The sequence below is a fragment of the Schistocerca gregaria genome, chromosome 2 (genome assembly GCF_023897955.1).
Source record: "Schistocerca gregaria isolate iqSchGreg1 chromosome 2, iqSchGreg1.2, whole genome shotgun sequence".
NCBI lineage: Eukaryota > Metazoa > Arthropoda > Insecta > Orthoptera > Acrididae > Schistocerca > Schistocerca gregaria.
The window spans coordinates 22,851,133-22,873,223 of record NC_064921.1 but is presented as its reverse complement, the minus strand read 5'-3'; the positions used below and the strand labels follow the sequence as shown (position 1 = coordinate 22,873,223).

At 37.6% G+C, this 22,091-nt stretch overlaps 1 protein-coding gene across 1 annotated transcript in view; it reads right to left on the bottom strand.

Annotated features, from left to right (window-relative positions):
• The window catches only part of LOC126334547 (PDF receptor-like), a 466,998-nt gene that overhangs the window by 223,878 nt on the left and 221,029 nt on the right, over nucleotides 1-22,091 (bottom strand). The window contains exon 3 of the mRNA XM_049996914.1: nucleotides 9,822-9,932. Within this exon, the coding sequence (XP_049852871.1) occupies nucleotides 9,822-9,932 (111 nt within the window). The remainder of the gene's footprint in view (nucleotides 1-9,821; nucleotides 9,933-22,091) is intronic.

Here is a 22,091-nt window from a genome sequence, read left to right as displayed (position 1 = left end):
GTGATTAGTTGATAAATGGTATCCGTATCAGTTAAATTAGTCCTAATTCAAGCGAGTATTTTTTCCACAGTCAGCAACTGTAGCTGTATATATCGAAATGGGAAGTCATTATGGACGAGACTGAACCCCTCCTAAGTCTGTTTTTGGTAAAGTTTTACGTTTTCTTTCATCATGAAATGGTAATGACTGCTCGAAGGAAAGATAAACCAATTAAACTGATAATAAAGGAACCTAAAATCTCCGTTTCAAGCGATCTTGAAGTTTTAAGAGCGAACATTTTAGGTTAGGCTTTATGCAACTGTTATTGATATCGAATGAAACAAATGTTTACTCTTACCAATCACTGCTTATTTACCTCCACGACAGGTTTCAAAGGTATAAACCTCCATCATTACTTGGATTTACATTTGTTAGCTTGGCATGTGTGTGTGTTGTTTCCGATTTTTAGAGGTCCTTGTGGCACTGTCTAGTGGAGAAAGAGAACACTGTTTGAGAATAAGGTTTTGGGGCTCTTTGACGAAAAACTAAACGTATATCTATCGGTTAAAATAACGCTGGAGATATCCTGTTTTACGTATTTTACTTTTACCCTTAGATATACGTTTTGTTTTTACCAAAAAAAAACTATGATACGAAACAGTGTTTTGTTTCTGCAATAGACAGTGCCAGGATGTCCTCCAAAAATCGCAACACATCATACACATAGGTCATACTGATAAATGTAAATCCATATGACGTGGGTGGTTTCAACCTTTGAAAACGTGTCGTGGAGATAAATAAACTATGACTAGTAACCGTAAACTTGTTGTTTCATTCAATTTTGAAGTAATGAAAATGTTAACATTGGAACTTTATTTTCCGGTCAGAGCAACGTTGAAATAATGAGAGCATTAATAAAGGACCCATTAATTGCCGCTCATTACTTTCAGAAGGTGTCATGAAGCTCTAATGGCAACCACAGAAATTACGGTTCGGATGTAGTAAAGCTTCGATGCCTCCTCTGTAATGAAAGTTGGTCATTCAATAAGTAATGCCCCACATTCTTTTCTCAGAACGTATTTATTGTTAAGAGACGGAATTTGGTGGGAATCTACACACACATTTCTTGTCCATGTTCTATTTTCTACGTAGTCTCCGTCACGTTCTGCTGCCATACCTCAACGCTGTGGAAGAGCATTTATTCCCTACTGATAAAAGTTCTTGTCCTGCATCACTGACACTCTCTTCGTCTCCGAAGTGTGTTCCCAGTAAAAAATCTTTAAGCGGTCTCTCCGTCGCTCTCAAAACACCCCAGCAAATGAATTGGCCTTTCATTGAATCTTGTGGTCCGCAGTGGGCATTCGTGGAAGCCATCGTGAGCACCTCTATGAATATCTGAGATCTCGATCATTGCAGACGCACTTCCAATGCTGATCGACAACTGTAAAGCAAACTGTCTTGTTGTGAGTCACCCGTCGACACGAATAATGGCCTCCGCGCGATTCAGCATGTCTGGAGCAGTGGCAGTGCCAGGGCGTCCCGAGCGTGGCTGATCATGGAGGTCTGTTTGTGCATTTCCTGAGGCTGAACTGTCTTCACCATTGACTCAACTGTACTCTTGTCAATTGCCATACACTGCACAAAGACATTTATCGATTTTTGTCATGGTTTCTTTTTCTGTACACAAGAATTCGACAACAGCCCGCTGCTTGTAATGTGAGTCGTATGTAGACGCAATTTTGACGCTGTACTACGGGTTACTCACCTGCCAGAACGGTTCGAAACTTCACCGGTCATAGAACAAACACCAGATGTGAAGCACCAACAAGGAACTTCGTCTATGTATATTGTTGTTGTTGTTGTGGTCTTCAGTCCTGAGACTGGTTTGATGCAGCTCTCCATTCTACTCTATCCTGTGCAAGCTTCTTCATCTCCAGTACCTACTGCAACCTACATCCTTCTGAATCTGGTTAATGTATTCATCTCCTGGTCTCCCTCTACGATTTGTTCCCTCCACGCTTCCCTCCAGTGCTAAATTTGTGAACCCTTGATGCCTCAGAACATGTCCTACCAACCGGTCCCTTCTTCTTGTCAAGTTGTTCCACAAATTCCTCATCTTCCCATTTCTATTCAACACCTCCTCATTAGTTATGTGATCTACCAATCTAGTCTTCAGCATTCTTCTGTAGGACCACATTTCGAAAGCTTCTGTTCTCTTCTTCTCCAAACTATTTATCGTCGCTGTTCACTTCCATACATGGCTACACTCCAAAGAAATACTTACAGAAACGACTTTCTCACGCTTGAGTCTATGCTTGATGTTAACAAATTTCTCTTCTTCAGAAACGCTTTCCTTACAATTGCCATTCTACATTTTATATCCTCTCTACTTCGACCATCATCAGTTATTTTGCTCCCCAAATAGCATACCTCCTTTACTATTTTAAGTGTCTAATTTCCTAATCTAATTCCCTGAGCATCACCCGACTTAATTCGACTGCATTCCATTATCCTTGTTTTGCTTTTGCTGATGTTCATCTTATATCCTCCTTTCAAGATACTGTCCATTCCGTTCCACTGCTCTTCCAAGCCCTTTGCTGTCTCTGACAGAATTGCAATGTCATCGGCGAACCTCAAAGTTTTTATTTCTTCTCCATCGATTTTAATACGTACTCCGAATTTTGCTTTTGTTTCCTTTACTGCTTGCTCAATAGACAGATTGAATAACATCGGGGACAGGCTACAACCCTGTCTCACTCCATTCCCAACCGCTGCTTCCCTTTCATGCCCCTCGACTCTTACAACTGCTATTTGGTTTCTGTACACACTGCAAATAGCCTTTCGCTCCCTGTATTTACCCCTGATACTCTTAGAATTTGAAACAGAGTATTCCAGTCAATATTGTCAAAAGCTTTCTCTAAGTCTACAAATGCTAGAAACGTAGATTTACCTTTTCTTAATCTAGCTTCTAAAATTAGTCGTAGGGTTAGTATTACCTCACGTGTTCCAACATGTCTACCGAATCCAAACTGATCTTCCCCGAGGTCGGCTTCTACCAGATTTTCCATCCGTCTGTAAAGAATTAGCGTTGGTATTTTGCAGCCGTGACTTATTAAACTGATAGTACGGTAATTTTCACATCTCTTAACGTAGCTTTCTTTGGGACTGGAATTATTATATTCTTCTTGAAGTCTGAGGGTATTTCGACTGTCATACATCTTGCTCACCAGGTGGTAGTGTTTTGTCAGGACTGGCTCTCGCAAGGCCGTCAGTAGTTCTAATGGAATGTCGTCTACTCCCGGGGCCTTGTTTCGACTCAGGTCTTCAGTGCTCTGTCAGACTCTTTACGCATTATCGTACCTCCGTTTTCATCTTCTTCTACATCCTCTTCCACTCGCATTATATTGTCCTCAAGTACATCGCCCTTGTATAGACCCTCTATATACTCCTTCCACTTCTCTGCTTTCCTTTCCCTTCTTTGCTTAGAACTGGGTTTCCCTCTGAGCTCTTAATATTCATACAAGTGACTCTAGGCAATATCTATCTTACTCCTAGTGAGATAAGCCTCTGCATACTTACATTTGTCCTCTAGCCATGGCTGCTTAGCCATTTTGCACTTCCTGTTGATCTCATTTTTGAGACGATTGTATTCCTTTTTGCCTGCTTCATTTACTGCATTTTTATATTTTCTCCTTTCATCAATTAAATTCATTATTTCTTCTGTTACCCATGGGTTTCTACTAACCCTCGTCTTTTTACTTATTCGATCCTCTGCTGCCTTCACTAATTCATCCCTCAGATCTATCCATTCTTTTCTACTGTACTTCTTTCGCCCATTTCTGTCAATTGTTCCTTTATGCTCTCCTTGAAACTCTGTACAACCTCTGGTTTAGTCAGTTTATCCAGGTCCCATCTCCTTAAATTCTCACCCTTTTGCAGTTTCTTCAGTTTTAATCTAGAGTTCATAAATAATAGATTGTGGTCAGAGTCCACATGTTCCACTGGAAATGTATAACAATTTAAAACCTTGTTCCTAAATCTCTGTCTTACAATTATATAATCTCTCTGATACTTTCTATTATCTCCATGATTCTTCCATGTATACAACCTTCTTTAATAATTATTGAACCAAGTGTTAGCTATGATTAAGTGCAAAATTCTAACAGACGGCTTCCTCTTTCATTTCTTATCCCCAATTAATATTCTGCTACTATGTTTCCTTCTCTCCCCTTTCCTACTCTCGAATTACAGTCACCCACGACTATTAAATTTCCTTCTCCCCTATGTATATGACTTTGTTTAAAAAAAAAAAGTGGGGTATTGCTTGTTGAACGACCCTCGTGTATGCAAGAAAGTGATATTCCAGAACAAGTGATGTTCTTAAATTCGAGGTGTATCCGTCAAACCCAATACCAGCACGATGTACACACACCTCTAAAAGCACCAACCTCAGCTTTCCAATGTTTCGAATGGATCACAATCAGCGCGTTCACACGCGCACACTCCAGCTCGGGTCACGGAATGGATTTCCCGGAGGAGAATTTTCCACAGATTTTCTGTCGGAGTCCACGGCTTTCTACGCAACCGAAATTCCAACAGCCTGCCTCCGTGGACTCGGTGTAGCGTCTCTGACGAAAATTCCATGTTAGGCCTATATAAGGTGAAACAACTTATTAACTTCAGGTACTCCTCGATCATCACTCTAGAGGACGTTCTGTTAGCAACAGCGCAGATCATGTGACATAAAAGATAAAGAGTCAGTTTAAATTCGTAATATCGTTGACCGACATTTCAAAGATATGCTCATCGAAAGATGGAAAGCGCAAGTAGCAGCACGATAGAATTCAGTTACTTGTTGCTATCCGCTTCTGTTTTTGGTGATACATATGAAATCAATCCCTAATACCACAAAACTTTCATCACACCGTAGCAGTATGTGTCATCCTTTGGGTACTGGATGAAATATTCGAACGACGAGACAATCTAGAACACTGGTTCCCAACCATTCTTAGACCATTGCACCGTAGTGCAATCAGACGTTGGCTAGTACACACTCGCCCCCCCCCCCCCCCCCCACACCCTCCGCCACTTCCATGCCCTCCCCAATATTATCACCAACTTTAGAACCGAATTAAAGTGTAGAATAAAAAATGATGAAAGACGAAAGATGGATGAAATTTAGTTTGTATGTGTGTGTGTGTGCGTGTGTGTGTGTGTGTGTGTGTGTGTGTGTGTGTGTTAGGACAAATGACGACGGAATTCGTGGAGCACTGCACCTGCTACCCACAAGTCCTTCTCAGAAAAGAACGTTGACTGTACCCAGTGAGGGTACAAAACATACTTCCCCTGCATTAGGCCATTCCGGCACTTGCTTGACCTGCACACTGCAACCCCATTTAAAATCAAACTATTCCGGACGTGTGCACTATACTTACTGTTCATAAATCACTTCATTGCTCCACTCCTTACTTCTGAATATATTGAAGTTAGTCCTCTTCAGGCTGTTAATGCTGCATGTCTAACCAGTCGAATAATAATAATAATAATAATAATAATAATAATAATAATACAACTGTATGCAGCAATACAGTTACCCTTACATAGTTTCTTCTGTGTGCTGCTTTCAATTCATTCATTTACAGTTTCGAAGCAAGTAACGAAGCAATTTCTGGGCCATTATAGGAACTATCTACAACTTAGAGAAGGTATTTTCTTGATATATCTAGCATTTGTAGCGTATTTGTCTCAGTTTTATCATCAGGGATGTGCGGGACAAAAAACAACATAATGTGTGAAGTGGATGGACTATGTGAGGAACCTGTAACCTCCACCGCCTTATTGCTACTGATTGAGGAAAAGTAATTATTGATAACTTGTATAACCAATGTTAGAGTCTTACAAAACTATAACAGTAGCGATATTTTAAAAATAATTTAGTATCGTTGCTGAAACAGAATCGAATCCTTTAGCTTTTATCCCTCAGAACGTTTCATTTTACTCCTTAGGGGTAATTGTCCCCAGGTTGGGAACAACTGATGTAGGGTTTGACTGTAGCGGCATGCTGTGAGATATTTTACAAGAACTGCCGCACTGCAATCTCACAGCCCCTTTCGGGTGTGATACGGAAGTTCTCACTCACCGCCTTTCGGGAACCTCATCATTTAAGCTGCACCTATAATTTTAATTCCTCTTTTAGCAGCCTTCAAAAATGTCTCGAACGTTATGAGAGATAATAGTAGTCACCTAAATGAGACAAATAAATCCATGAAATATCGGTTCAGAAACGCACAGTGCGTTCTGAACATTTGTTTATAAAAGGGGCTTAATGTGAAGTATATTTATGAAGTGTTGAACATCACGTCCGTCCTTAGCAAAACGTCCCTCTACTCTTCCGCGCAAGGACTCACGGACTCTATGAAGTACATCAGTAGTTCATAAAGTACTCTGACCCCTGCTTTTAATCCTCACACACTGTTATCAGGAATATCATACACTAAATATAGCGTATGCTCCTACGTTTCCACTATTAACCTGTTTTGGAGATAGAAAACGTAAGTCAGAAGGAAGCAGGAAAAGTCGGCCAAACAGCTTAACCACATCGTGCTCTTCGACATCGGTATTTTTCTGCACAAAGAGCTAAAGTTTGCAGGTTACAGACAATAACAGAAAATTGTAGTGGAAATGTGAAAGCAAAATACTCTAAACCATTCGTAAGTCCAACAAGAACAATAACAATGAAGTCGTTCGTCGAAGTATGTATCACATCGCGATGTATACACAGAGGTGCGAGTAGTAAAAAGTACACTAACACGACTTAAGGTACAGTAGCACAGAACTCAAGGCACTCAACTGACTAGCTAATACTCAGAGTATTGTGCTCACAGTGTACTGTCATGCAGAAGGACGCTGTTGATTCTGTTGTTCGGACACAGCTGCTACGGATGTATTAATGGCCGCTACCAAACGCATTTCAGTCCATCCTAAGCGCAATTGTTCATATATACAGAAGTATGTGTTATACAACCTATACCGCTTTGATGTTTTCTCCTTCATTTGAAGAAAACCAACACTTCCCAAAATATTAGACACTCATATTTAACGCCGTTTATAAGTAAAATGCACTTGCTTACGTTGGATATCTAGCGTCCCACGAACAACCAAATCAATCACTAATATCAGTCTAGATGTAAGTTATCATAGTAATCGATTAACTCAACTTGTGTTTTCATAAAAAATAATGAACTTGATTTGGTATTGTGGGTTACTGTGAATGCCTTACAGTCAATAGAAGCATTACCCACCAGTCAACACATAGCTCTTTAAACAAGATATCGAAACAATACTGAATTAGTTTGTGTATCAAAGAGTACAACATAGTTTGCCATGTATCCGGTACCATAACAGACGTTCTCCTTGGAAAATATCGGCAAGTAAAGCCAGTAGATGAAAAAAGAAACTTCAGGATACTGTATTTCACATTGACACTTACACGATTTTATAATATGCTGTTTATATTCTTGTGGATTAATAAAGAAGAAAAGGGTTTCTGACGTACAATAATTAGAACCACGTTTGCGACGTATACATCTGTAAAGGTCTCGTGAGAAGCACTTTAGCTGTGAATAATACCCGGTTAATTTTAATAACCACCTCGCACTAAAACAGCTGAGAAACATACTAAACTATTGAAGAAAACAAACTGATACAAAATCTGCCGAAACGCTTACATATATTTAAAATGTCATTAGATTTCGATAATTTATACCCCATTGGCAGGTTTAGAAGGCAGTCACAATGCATTTTAGTTACATAAAAAACGATGTGTTGCGATATAAATCAAGTGTTAAATACTTAAATTCAATCTCAAAACGAAATTGTAAGTCACTCATAATTCTGATACTAGCTAAACCTTTAGATTTTTGAATCAGTGCAATAATATATAAATCGTGAAAAGTTGTGTTCAGAGAAAATGCGACATTAACTGTTAATTTTATATTGGCAAATATCAACATAACTACCAAGATCATGTTCCTTGGACTTAAAAAAAAATGAAGTGCTAAATTATGACGGCAAATCAAATCTGTGTGCCAGACTAGGATTCGAACGTAAGACTTTTGTCTTGGGGAGGGGGGGGGGGGGGCGCAGTAAAGGTGTGAGGGCATGTCATGAATCGTGCTTGGGTAGCTCAGACAGTAAAGGACTTAACCACGAAAGACAAAGGTCATGTTAGAGTTCTCGTCCACCACAGTTTTGATCTGGCAGGTAGTTTCAAATCAGCGCACACTCCGTTACACGATAAAAATACGTTTTGGAATTTTATGGTTACTGATTAACACGAAAAAGGGGAGGCACTATATGAGAATAACCAACATATTTTAATATCCAACGTGGAAGTGAACTATCAGTAGTGGGCTACCATAAGAGCTGACTTGGACCATGTGCAATATGTCTGGCACTAAATACCAGCGGAGGTGTCGCTGGTTAGGTGTGTTTGGAGCCAGACGTTTTACTTAAGCGCTCGTTATGTAATGGTGTTGCACAATGTTAGTTGTTATTTTGCAGCTTTCATGATTTTGAGAAATATGTGGGACAAAAACTTGAATAAACAATGAATATAATTTAATCTAACGGGTGTTTTTATAAGGGCGATAAATAAGTTATCGTGTGAGAGTGAGGCGGCGGTGTATGCGACGTAGCGCGACTTAGGTGCTGGTGTATGTCCACCGACATGGAGGCAACGGATTAGCATGGCATTCGAGTCTTTCCGATATACGTACGGTAAATGCTGAAGCGTGAACTATAGCGAAGTTATTACCAAATGCGTTCAAACAGGACCAACGTGTTGTTATTGTGATCTTGGCTGCAGAAGTACAAACACGAATAGACATCCATCGTAGAATGAGGATTGTGTACGGGGCTGCATGTCTTTTGAAAACAACCGTTGTGAAATGGTGCGCCGGGGGGTGCTACTGATTCACGATAGCCGCCGTCCCCGTATCGCAAAAGTCGTAAAGTAGAAGTTACGCTCCCTCAACCTTGAGACACTCCCGCACCCTCTCTGTAGTCCTGACCTCTCTCCATCCGATTATTATCCCTTCTGTGGCAAATGCCGTGAAGGGTCGTCGATACTATCCGACCTGAATGCGCGCAGGCAGTTTCGGAGTTTTCTACACGCCACGCCACGATGGTTTACAAATCGGGTAGCCGCGCTGGGTAGCCCCGCTCTCTGAGGCTCTTGACACGGTCCGCGCGACTCCCCCCGTCGGAGGTTAGAGTCCTCCCTCGGGCATGGTGTTTGTGTTGCCCATGGCGTACGTTAGTTTAAGTTAGATTAAGTAAGTTGGAAGCATAGGGACCGATGACCTCAGCAGTTTGGTCCCTTAAGATCTTAACACAAATTAACAATTTTTGTACAAATCACGTATCTTCAACCTGATGCTTCGGTGGGACGATTGCCGCAGTGCTCATACCGATTTTGCTGGTTTAGCGTACTAGTTCTGGAGACTACGGCCTTCGATTGGAAACTTTTTGACTGTCCCTTATGTTTATGGCAGTCAAATGCATACAGAAGTTCCTAAAACTGACGACTGTGAGACTGGCTATACTAATTATCCAGTTTCAAGCACAACAGGACCACCAATGACAAAAATGAGCATCTTGTGCATGCTTGTCTCCTTGTATCGAAACGGAGGTTGCACTGCTCAATGCACGTCAGGCACAGCGGCACATGGTAGATCCAGCCGAGAATTAGAGTGGTGGTCACACATTATAGCAAACTTCTTCTCAATGTAGACCTTTCGTGAGGCCGTTCCTAAACATTTACGCTTAGTGGTCGTACTCACTGGTCTGGTCGAGCCCGTTGAAGCTGGGACAGCGCTGCTTGGCCGTGGTGCCCGCCCTGGTGGGGGGCCAGCAGAGCACCAGGTCCCACGTCCAGTTGCAGTACAGGCCGCCTGCAATCACAGCACACTGTGGGTCAGCACACTTCACAACGAGGAGGGACTCTCTCAACTAACGCGCCACACGTTTGTACCAGTTTAGCAATAAAAGAATTTCGATAGAGATTTTATTATGCAAATGTACATATACACAGGTAGGATAAAAGTATGGAGGCACCGCGAGAAATGCGTGTGTCAATGTGACAGCAGATAATATCTAAGAATGCGGTTGGTGGTGCTTTGTTTGACCACGTAAGGCACTTGTGCAAAGTCCTCAGCACGTTGCAAGGGTCAGCCATGGCCTCAATCGTCTTCTGCGAACTTGTCAGTGCTTTACGTAGGAGCTGAGGGAACAAGCGCTTTACGTAGGAGCTGAGGGAACAAGAACCTATGCAAATTTTTGGTGTTCGGATAGAGGCTACTTCCGTAACCAAGCAACCAATGCATTCTATGTTTCAAGAGGCACCTCATCGAAAATTATAACGCACACAAGGAAAGCGGAAAAATATCACCCGCTAAGTCGCAACACAGACGAAAGTGAGTGTTGAGTGGTTGTGCCGCATGCTCGTGGAAAAGGATTTTGACAAAAAATAAGAGGAAGCCAGCTGCAGAAGTCACTGCAGAACTGATTGTCGCGTTCAAGAACCCTGTCAGCATGAAAACAACTAGAGAGAAGCTCCATTAGCTGGAAATTGCAGAAAGATCTGGAATTTCAACATCACATATCACAGATACAAATACCCATAACTGGAAAACAGCTGGTTAACGTGGTGCTGAAGCCATAAAACGTCAGCTATGGAGCAATGGAATAAAGTCATTTATTCAGATGAGTCTTGGGTCTGAGCACTAGGGGACTTAACATCTGAGATCATCAGCCCCCTAGAACTTAGAACTACTTAAACCTAACTAACCCAAGGACATCACACACATCCATGCCCGAGGCAGGATTCGAACTTGCGACCGTAGCGGTTGCGCGGTACCAGACGGATAAGTCTTTGTTTTACACTGTTTCCAATATCTGCTTGATTCTTATAGCCATAATAGAAACGTGGCGATGGTTCGGTGAAGATACGGCAGCCACATCACGGCATTCCTTTGCAATGCCGTGATACCTCCAGGTATTATGTGGCTGTTTTGGCTAACCAGGTCCATCCTAGAGTACAATAGTTGTTACCCAATGGTGATTCTGTGTTCCACGACGTCAGTGCCACTGTTTTCACAGCTGGCATCAAACCGTACTGGTTTTGTGAGCATCAGCAGGCCGCCTCAGACACAAAATGTCAATATCATTGAGCCTTTGTGGTCTGCTTTGATGCAAACATAGCATAATCTCTATACAGCTGCATCGTCTTTCCTTAAAGTTGCCACTATTTCGCATATTCCCTTGAAAATTACAATCGGCCTTCGTTTATCCATTTAGAGATGTCTGGAAGCTGTTTTGAACGCCAATCGTTTTCCTACACCGTATTAGGCATGGTAATTTCTTGTGTTTGTGGTGTTATTTTTGTTCAGCTCTGTACACTAGCACCGTGGAAACATTATCGAAAAGACACAAGACGGATTTTATTGCTATGTTATCCGATATTTGGCATTCAATTTAAATGAGCTTGCAAATGAATCAAACAGCGGTATTAAAACAATGGAAATTTTTTTTATTAAATTTTGAGTCAAAAATAGGAAAATTTAGAAAACATTGAAAAAAATCCGTGAGGTACCCCCTATAACCCTCAAAAATGGCATAAAAATATTTTTTTTTGTTGAAGTTAAAAATTGAAAGAGTATAAATAGGTTTTCTTATATAATAAATACGATGGATAATAATATTATTGAAGAAAGTAATGAGCGTGTGAATGAGAGTGTGATTAATGATTTTGCCTGTCATTATAATCTTAAACAGCTGAGAGAATATGGAAAGACATTTATAATTAAGTAGTACTATAAGTTAAACAAACAAGAACTAGCCAAACAAATACATAATGTAGCAGAATACGTAATGGAAAGAACTTAATTTGAACCGGACATTAAAAACCGGAAAATCAATGACCTCAGAAAAACAGCGAAAGAACAAAACATAAAAGAAGTATCTAAGATGAAATAATTCCAATTAATAAGTGCAATAGCCGACAATTTTACAATGTACCAAGAACATTTATTCGTCACATTGGAAACACAGAGAGAAGGTAATGTAAGCTGTTACGTACTACTTTTCCGTTTGACCTGTCCTTATTCGAAACCAAAAACCACTACCAAATACTAATGACAAGTGAACCATTATACAACTACAAATTTAAATCCTACATAACAGAATACAAAATAAAACTAACAAACGTAAGAGGCAAAACACTTACTCAAACCATGGAACGAGTGCACACAGCCCTTGATGACATGATTGGCCAAGGCAAACATATATCAAACTTTCAAAAGGGTGACAAAATAAGAGTTGTGGCCCAAAACGATAACTTCTGGACCAAAGCAATATCAACACCAATAACCTCTGAAATCAACGCCAGAAGTGTATTGGACCATATACAAAGGATACTAACATCCGCTGAGACAGTCAACATTGAAGAAACAACCTTTAACTTCCTAGTGATTAATATGCCTAAAGGAAGTAAGACTAGCAAGAAACTACCAAATATCCGAAGACAAAAGAGTTAAGAAATGCATAAACATGATCAATAATAAAGATAACCTCTGTTGTCGAAGAGCGATAATCACAGCACTAACATACAAAACAAAAAATATACTTGGGAAAGAACTTAGCGATAACGAAATTACAAACATATATAAAGGAAGAAACCTACAAACAACATTAGCAAACAAACTGTGCAACTGATTAAGTGAATACAACGATGAAGACTTTACCCTAGAAGACATTAAACGATGTGAAGAACTATTAGATGTACAAATAAAAATAGTATGTGCCGAGAACCTCAACTCTATCATCTACAGCGGTAAACAACGTCGAACAACTATATATCTTTCCAAAAACGGCAACCACTTCGACGTAATCAACAGCATGCAAGCCTTTATCGGTAGTAACTACTACCGCCACAAACGCGACAAACCATACAACACAAAATCAAGACACGAAAAATGTAAATCATCAGTACCAAGTTGTTATATGTGTCTTCAACCTAAACACGATGACCAAGAAGTTATTAAGACTTAATGTGAAGACTGCAATAGATACTGTTATAACGAAACTTGCAAGAACAACCACAACCAAGTCTGCCAAGCAGTTTATAAGTGTAGAGGTTCCAACAAGATACGAGAACGAGACAAGGAACATATGTGTGGCAATTACTTCTGCAACATCTGTCAAGAACCAGCCAAAGAAGACACACATCGATGTTTCATGCAGTATCTCGAACAAAAAGGATGTAGGTGTGACGTTGTTGAAGCTGAATGTGTTTGTAATATGGATAAAACGTTGTTATTACAAATCTGTTTCTGATGGTGTATCAGCTATGGGGTAAGGAAAGTCTTGGTAAACTACTAGTCAAAGAAACTAGAAAAAACTAAAGTCTCTGTATAACACATTAAAGACTTGCTGATCTGGCTGATTAAAAAGATTAAAAAATGCAAGTACACAGGAAAATACTTCTGCTTCGACTACGAGGCTCAACAGGAAACAGGCATCCACAAGGTCAACTATGTAGTAGCCAACGATTTTAGAGGCAACAAGTGCTATTTCGAAACCAATAATGACTTTTGTAAATGGCTTATATCCAGAGAACATAAGGGTTACAAGTGTATAGCCCACAACGCCAAAGCTTATGACTCATACTTCGTCCTACAATACTGCATAAAGAACGCTCTTAAACCTTATACCACATACAACGGATCCAAACTCATGTTACTAGAAGTACCTAAGACCGAACTTCGTACCACAAGCATTTTCATCGTTCCCAAAAACGTTTGGCTTTGAAGAATTAAAAAAGGGTTGAAATTTCCTGGCAGATTCTCTTCGAGTCTTGGTCAGGCAGACAGTTTTAATGTGCCAGGAAGTTTCATATCAGCGCACACTCCGCTGCAGAGTGAAAATCTCATTCTAAAGAAAGGTTACTTCCCACACTTCTTTAACACACCTGAAAATCAAAACTACCTCGGTCCAATACCAGCAATGACATACTATGGAGTACGCACGATGAAAAAAGAACAAAGAGAAAAGTTTCTCATATAGTACAAGAAAAACACGACAATTACGTATTTGACTGTAAGAAAGAAATAAGAGAGTACTGTGATTCAGATGTCGACATACTGAGACATGGATGTATAGAACTAAGAAACCAATTACTACAAACCGCCAACATTGATCCTTACAATACCTAACTATAGCAAGCGTGTGTATGGGTATTTATCGTTCAAAGTACCTGCAAGAAAATACTATTGGTATCATTACGGAAGAAAATAAGGAAACGTTCTCGAAACAATCTATCGCGTGACATAACTCCTTTGACAATCCCAACATACAACAAGCATTAAACAATGGTGAACTAACAATATGTGGATCAAAGGTCGACGGTTATAACTCAACAACAAAGACGATCTATCAGTATTGCGGTTGTTTCTAGCACAGTGTAAATCTTGTTACAAAGAACATACCATCAACAACGTTAACCACAAAACCATGGAAGACTTACAATTAGAACACAACAACTGAAAGAAGCAGGTGACAACGTTCTATAGATGTGGGAATGTAATTGGATCAAAGAAAACAGTACAAACTACTTATCACCGAAACAAACGTCATAGAGAAACTCAAATTCCGAGATGCATTCTTTGGTGGCAGAACAAACGCATCTAAATTAAAAGTTGTCGACAAGAAAATGAAATACATCGATGTTTCTAGTTTGTATCCAACGGTTCTGCACTATGATCCATTTCCAGTACGCTACTCCACAACAGTAACAAACATAGACCTTAAACTCTACCCACAAAAGAAATATTTCTGTTACTTCAAATGTAAAGTTCTTCCACCCACACAACTCCATCATCCAGTCCTACCAGTTAAAGACAAGAACATAAACAAACTGATGTTCTCCCTATGTAATCAATGAGTAATAGACCAAACTCAAGAGTGTAAGCACACCAATGAAGAAAGAATGATAACTGGAACATGGACAACAATCGAACTAAACAAAGCAATTGAAAAAGGTTACAAACTGATCGAGATTTACGAAGTGCAACACTTCCATCAGAAATCAAATTAACTCTTTAAAGGTTACATACGAGACTTTATGAAAATGAAACTAGAAATATCATCATGGCAAAGTGATTACAGCACTCTGGACGACTATATAAAAGACATTAAGGAAACGTTGGACATAGAATTAGAACCTGAGAATATAAAACCCAACCCAGACAAGAGAGCAGTAGCTAAGTTGTGTTTAAACTCTCTATGGGTAAAGTTCGGACAAACACAAAACTTCACACAAACAGAATACGTTACAGATGTTCAACGATTGTACAATCTGCATTTGGATGATAAAAATGATGTCACAGAATGTTGGTTACATCAGACGAAATGGTGCAAGTGAACTACAAATACAAAGACTTTTATGTCGAGTACTCTAACTCTACCAACATCCACATCGCAACTTACACAACAACTCGTGCACAACTAAGACTATACGACAGGCTAGATCAACTAGACCAAGAGGTGGTTTACTATGATACCGACTCCATTGTCGACATTATCAACAACCACAATGAAGTAAAGCAGGGTGTAACCTTGGCAAATGGACTGACGAACTAGGTAAGTACAATTACATCACAGAATGGTTTTGAACAGGTCTGAAGAGCTACTACTACAAGACTAACAATAATAAGACAGTTATAAAAATCAAGGGTTTTACACTGAACCACGAAACTGCATAAGACTAAAGGAAGAAAGCATGAGAAACATCATCGACAAACACCAAGAGAAAGTAACTCTTAGATACAACCAAATAACAAGAGACAAGAAAACAAAGGAGTTATTCGACCAACTAAGGGAAAGAGATTTCAAAATGGATTACAATAAAGAAATTATACTAACAGAAATGAACAACATAATCGACACAAGACCATATGGATATTAATTCAAAGAAATCAAACCATATGTTTAGCTACATAACAAATCATTAGGAAACATTACAATTACATCATATCATCAACGAAAGCCATTATAAAGAAATTAAGCAAATGAATGAAAGTAGCATATTATTAAGGAAATTAAATGACTTCAGATCACAAGCTAGTTTTTATGTGGTGTGTGTGTGTGTGTGTGTGTGTGTGTGTGTGTGTGTGTGTGTGTGTGTGTGTGTGTGTGTCTGTGTGTGTGTGTGTGTGTGTGTTTGTGTGTGTGTGTCTGTGTGTGTGTGTTTACTAGTGTTTAAGAATGTGCCTCATGTTTTAATATCTGTGCTTTTATAGGCAGTGTTCACAAAAGAACATATGTCCGGTAAAATGTTGAAAGATTTATCAAATCCATTTGGTATCCTATTTGAACCAAAGAAGTTAAGAATCATTTTTAAGGTTCTAATAAAGGAACTTCAAATGAATGATAAAACTCTGAGGAAACTTAAGAAAGACAACCTGATTGCACTGGTACAGAGTAAACAAAACACCATTGATAAACTCGCAATAAGTATGCCCATCGACAAACTAGTTAAGCTCTATGATGATGAAGAAATACGACATGATGTAACGAAAACATTTAGAACTAAGAACATTAAATGGAAAAAATGTCAACATTCCTTAACCTTTCAAAAGACTTCATAAGAGAATTTTAAAATGAATTAGATTGATCTGAAATGTCATGCAGTCAAAAGTTCACATAAGCCTTTATAAGAGAATTCAATCATAAAGTCAATTGGCACAGTATCGGCTGTTCACAAAAAGTAAGTGAAGAATTCATTAGAGTGTTTGTATATAAATATAAGTCACAGAGCTGTTGGCGAATAAATCTAGTGTGCAGAAAAAAATTTTCATAACAATTTTTTACCGATTTAAATAGGAAGTATGATAACGAACTGTGGCATGTAGCTTGTCAAAATCCAAAGTTAAGTGAACAATTCATTAGAGACTTTAAAGATCAAGTTGACTAGGCAGCTGTTAGCTACAAACAAGAGCTTTCAGATGAATTCATTATAGAGCTTGCAGATAAAGTTAATTGTCATGCTTTAATAAGTAAGAACAAGGTATCAAGTAAGTAATCGAGAGACTCAATCACAGTATGCATAAAAACGTTGCAAAATATAGAAAACCTTGTAGTCTATGTTTGTCCGTTAATCGACGTTCTAATAAAGTAGAAAAAGTTTGCAATCATTTTTTCTGTGTATCATGTTTAGAAACCTGGTAACAAAATAACAACACCTGTCCATTGTGTAGACACATTTTAAGATATGGATTTTACACACAAGAACCTGAAGATAATGAAATTATTGTTAACAGGATTATTTTTGATACTGATGATAAATTTGATTTTGATAATCCAACTATTTGTGATGCTAAATATGATACTAATGAACAATAAACAGTCTCACTTTGAACATCATAAAAACAAAAAATATTTTTACTCTTATAATACATAGGATCATCGAATCCATTATTACTAAACTCAGTGAAATAGGTAAACCAAATATCCCATTCAAGAACCTAAATGAACTTCCCCTAAACAAAACACTGTTATTGAAAAAGGTTGAACTACTAAAAACTTAAGTTGGGACTAAGAACCTTGTTTACATAGACGACGACAAGGTATTTTCACCTGATTCTTGCATCGAAGCATTTGATAAAGAAAACAGAAATATAATCAACGATTGTAAAGAGCAACTATACCTCATTTATCAAGGTAAAACCCAATTGAGTGACAGGAGAACCTTTCACAATATTGAGTTTGCAGGCAAACAATCAGAACCAGAAATCAGCTGTAGTGAGGATGAGTAACTGTTTTTAGTTTTCAGTTTGTTCTTTTATGGCTTTTTTAACCATAAAAGCTGTTTAACAATTTTCATCTTTTATTTGTATCTTCAGTATCTGGTTTTCACATTTAAACTTTTATATTTTTACATCTGTTTTAAGTTTGGCTATAATTGTGTTCTTCTGTTTAAGTTGTGCTTTAAGTTTGTCTCTTTCATTGATTAACCTCTGAATATCAAATCCATATCGATTATTTAAATATTGAAAGTAGTGTATTGTTTCTTTTAATTGTTTCTTATTGAGTAAAATCAACTCTTTAAATCTTCGCTAAACAAATTTTAAACATAGTTTGTCGAAATGTCTTGAGATTGTGTTTTCAGCATTAGATATGCACTGTAGATCAACATAAGAAAAACATTTAAGAGTTAACACTACATTATCGATACCATACGTTTTAATGTGGTCTTTTGATCTTTCTTCCAAGTTTTTAGTTTTACCATATTTACACACAATGTGGTTGTCATTTATAATGTCATTAATGCCAAACTCTTTGTGAAGGTCTTTGACAATATCTAAAGAAAACAAATAGATACAAGATATATGATTAGTTGCTGTCTTTAGAACAGTTGTAACATCATTAGGTATTGCTTCTTTTGATCTTAGTTGTTTATTCAACGACCCAACCTACCCTTCTAGTTGTTTAATTCTGTTTGTTAGTTGATATTGACCTGTCTTTCATATTGATGGTAAAACTTCACTAGTAACCCATCGTTTAAATTATTTAGCCTTTTGTTGTTTAGATAATTGATAAAAACAGTTCTTTTTTTATTAGGTTTTGGATGGTCTAACTTTTAAACTGTCTGTTTGTATGTATATCAATTGTTCTTGTGTTTATCTATCTTCTTCATTAATATGCGTTCTTATTGTTTTGTTAGTAATTTTATAATCAAGTAAATGTGTTACAGCTTTACCTCTAAAGTATATCTTAACATCATTATTCTCAACAACAGCAATGAAGCATGCATTTTTTTGATGATGACAATTACTGATTTATTTGTAAATATAGCTTGAGGATGTTGGTTTGAAGAAGGGGCTTTGTTTAGGCCCCTTTGTTTTTAAGGGGGGCCTGTTTTGGATCCCCGTGCTTATCATATTTAGAAGAAGGACTCTGTTTTTCTCTTGTACGATCTTCATATCTAATTTCATCTGCATTGTGTACATATCTCTCGATAACATGTTTCAAGTTCTCATACCCGAGTATCATTGCAAATGGTCTAATTAGCTTATTTTAGGTATTAGTTCACGAAATTGGTCATGCACTTGGAATTCAACATTCAAATAACCCTCAGGCTGCAATGTATGCCTTTTATAATGATAGAAGTAGCAGGTTGGCTCTTGATGATATATTAGCAATTCAAAATTTATATGGAACTAAAAATCAATTACCTCAATCATACCCAGTACCAAGCCCACCACCTGAACATACACAACTATCTAAACCACCTGTCCAACAACCAAACTTATGTGATTTAAAGAATGTTAACACTTTTTTAATTGTTAAAGAAATGAACTTTGAAAAGTTTACCTCTATTTATCAATGTCCAACTGGCGAAGTTGTTATTTTTGTAAACAACATGGTGTATATGATAACGTTCCCAGACTTACGTCTTGTTAGTGGTTATCTGAACACCTTGCTTGATATAGAAATTCAAATGAATTCAAATATAAATGAGATTGTAAATACGAACCTAGGAGGAAGTTTTGTTTTCTATGATGATGTTTACTGCCTTGAACAGAATGAATGTAGCTATAGGATTAAGCGATATGGTTTTCTTAGAGACTTCTCTGGCATACCTGCAAATATTGATTCCGTATTTAGGTATGTTGATGGGCTATTGTATTTCTGTAAAGATGGCAAAGTATTCCTTCTTAATGAGTTCACAAACACATTGGTTAAAGTTGAAGAATGTAATTTCTCAACATTTGGAATAGAATGCATAAAAAAATCTGAAACAGTCTCACAAGTAGTTAATAATTTTAAATCTGTTCTCTCTCATCTTGAATCTTTAGTCTAAAGCCCCTTTTCTGGTTATATGTTAGGCCGATTGAAACATGAGTGCTTTATGGTTATATAACCATCAAGCTTCCAAGAACCTGGTTTACACTAATTAATCACAGAAGAAGAAGTCAGAAGCAGAAGAGTTTCAAGATTGTGTTACATTTATCTTCTGTTTACATTTTATTTTTTGTATAATAAATGGTTAGTAAAATGAAAAATCCTTATGATGTAAATAAAGTATGAGAAACAATTAAAATTAGAGAATATTTAATTGATAAGTTTAGAGGGTTTACAAATAAAAGAGTTGATGAATATGATAAATACAAAAAATGGGAAAAAACTATGATTGAGGCAATTGGTAACCTTGGTGAATGACTCGAAAGCAAACTAGAAAAAGCTCTTGAGAATAAAAGAAAAGACCGTATTCCATTTCAATTTAATACAAGTGAAGATATGGGAATCAATAGAACAATAAACGAATTAGAAGTAGATAATGTGCTTCGTGATTATGATGAAGAAACTAAGAAAAGAGAAATGAAATACATAGCAAGTCAAATTGCTTATGATTATCAACAAGATGACGAATCACAAGGACTAGCAACTCCAAACTGAGATACCTGAACAACTGTAATGATGAAATTTTCGGTGTAAAATAATTGGCGCTGAAAAATATGTTGGTGATGAACCTGTAAAATTTAACTCAATAACTATTGTAGGAAGACGCTACGATTATTTAACTGCATGAAGAAAAGAATATCAAGCCAATGACACGTTAATGAATCTTCTAAACCAAAAGTATAGTTCTTTGGATGATAATGATGATAAGTTTGGTGAAGATGATTTACAAAATCACCCACAAATCTTACTTGAATCAAACGCAATATTTTTGTAATGGTAAACCTAGATCGAGTAGAGGGGCAAAATATAAATAATAATTAAACACATTCTAGGAAAAAACTAGAAACAATAGTAGCTCAGAATCAAGTTTTGAAAATAGTACTCCAAGATCAAACTGAGGTGAAGGTTTTGTTAAGGAATATAATGAGCTACCAATCGAATACATTTGGTTGAACGATTTTAGAGACTTAATTGTTGTCTGGCTGTTTCTGATGGTGCAGAGAAAGCAGAAAACGATAATTTTCGAAATGAGAGAGTTGCAATAATGAAAATGTTAACTTAGAAGTTTAACGATTTTGTGATTTATAGGCCTAAAGGTACATCATACGTTATAAAATTCTTAAACATGTTACCAGCATCATTCTGGGAAAATAAGAAATATGGCAAATGAAAAGTTAATTGGATTTTGAATAATCTTAAAATGCCTGTGCTTTACATTCCTGGTTATATCTGCTCTGGTCCGTTTACAAAGCTGGAAGAACGATTAAACAGATGAGATGAACGAATTAATAGGTTAGATGAAGCTTGTAAAGAACAGGATATAGCTTATCATAAGAATAAAGATTTAAGTAAGAGACATGTGGCAGATAAAGTCCTACAAGACTAATGTTTTTAGTAAAGATTCTGATTGGGATGAAAAGTTAGCATCGGCTGGTATCACTGGTATTATGTACATGAAAACGAAAATGGGTTGGGGTTTGTAAATAATCAAGTTGTCTACTTTAGTTTATGATGTTTTATGGGTGAATCCATAAAAGCCGGTTTTAATTAGAGATGCTACAATGTTTTGCTACGTAATCGGTAGGAGGAAACGATAGCTGTCAGCCTTGGTGTGTTTCTGCTGCTATGTACGATGCAACAAACTAGTGAACTTGTTAGCTCCGCTATCTGTCACAGCTGCGCGGCGCTGATTCATACATTGAGACATGTACGAGCTTTGAGCTTCTGTCAACAGATGGCTCTGATCTTTATTCCGGTTGAGATAATAGGAAAACATTTTTCACATTAAAATATACTTAATTAGATTTAAAGCTGTTTTCAGTATTCATACTAACATTTGCACACAGTTTACATTTCGTCTCTTCAAAAGATATACAATAATGTGAAGAATATTACATATATACGTCCCAAATCTGTTGATGAAAGTAGAGTTTTTAGAATGTACCTTATCATTAGAATATCAACTATATAATACAAACTGCAAATGACTGCTTGCGCTCCCAGTTGCCCCATGCTGGCAGTTGGGTCTGTCCTGCCCAAGCAATGGGGATCATCGTTCATCAAGACGCTTCTGTCTGGAGCTCTGCCAC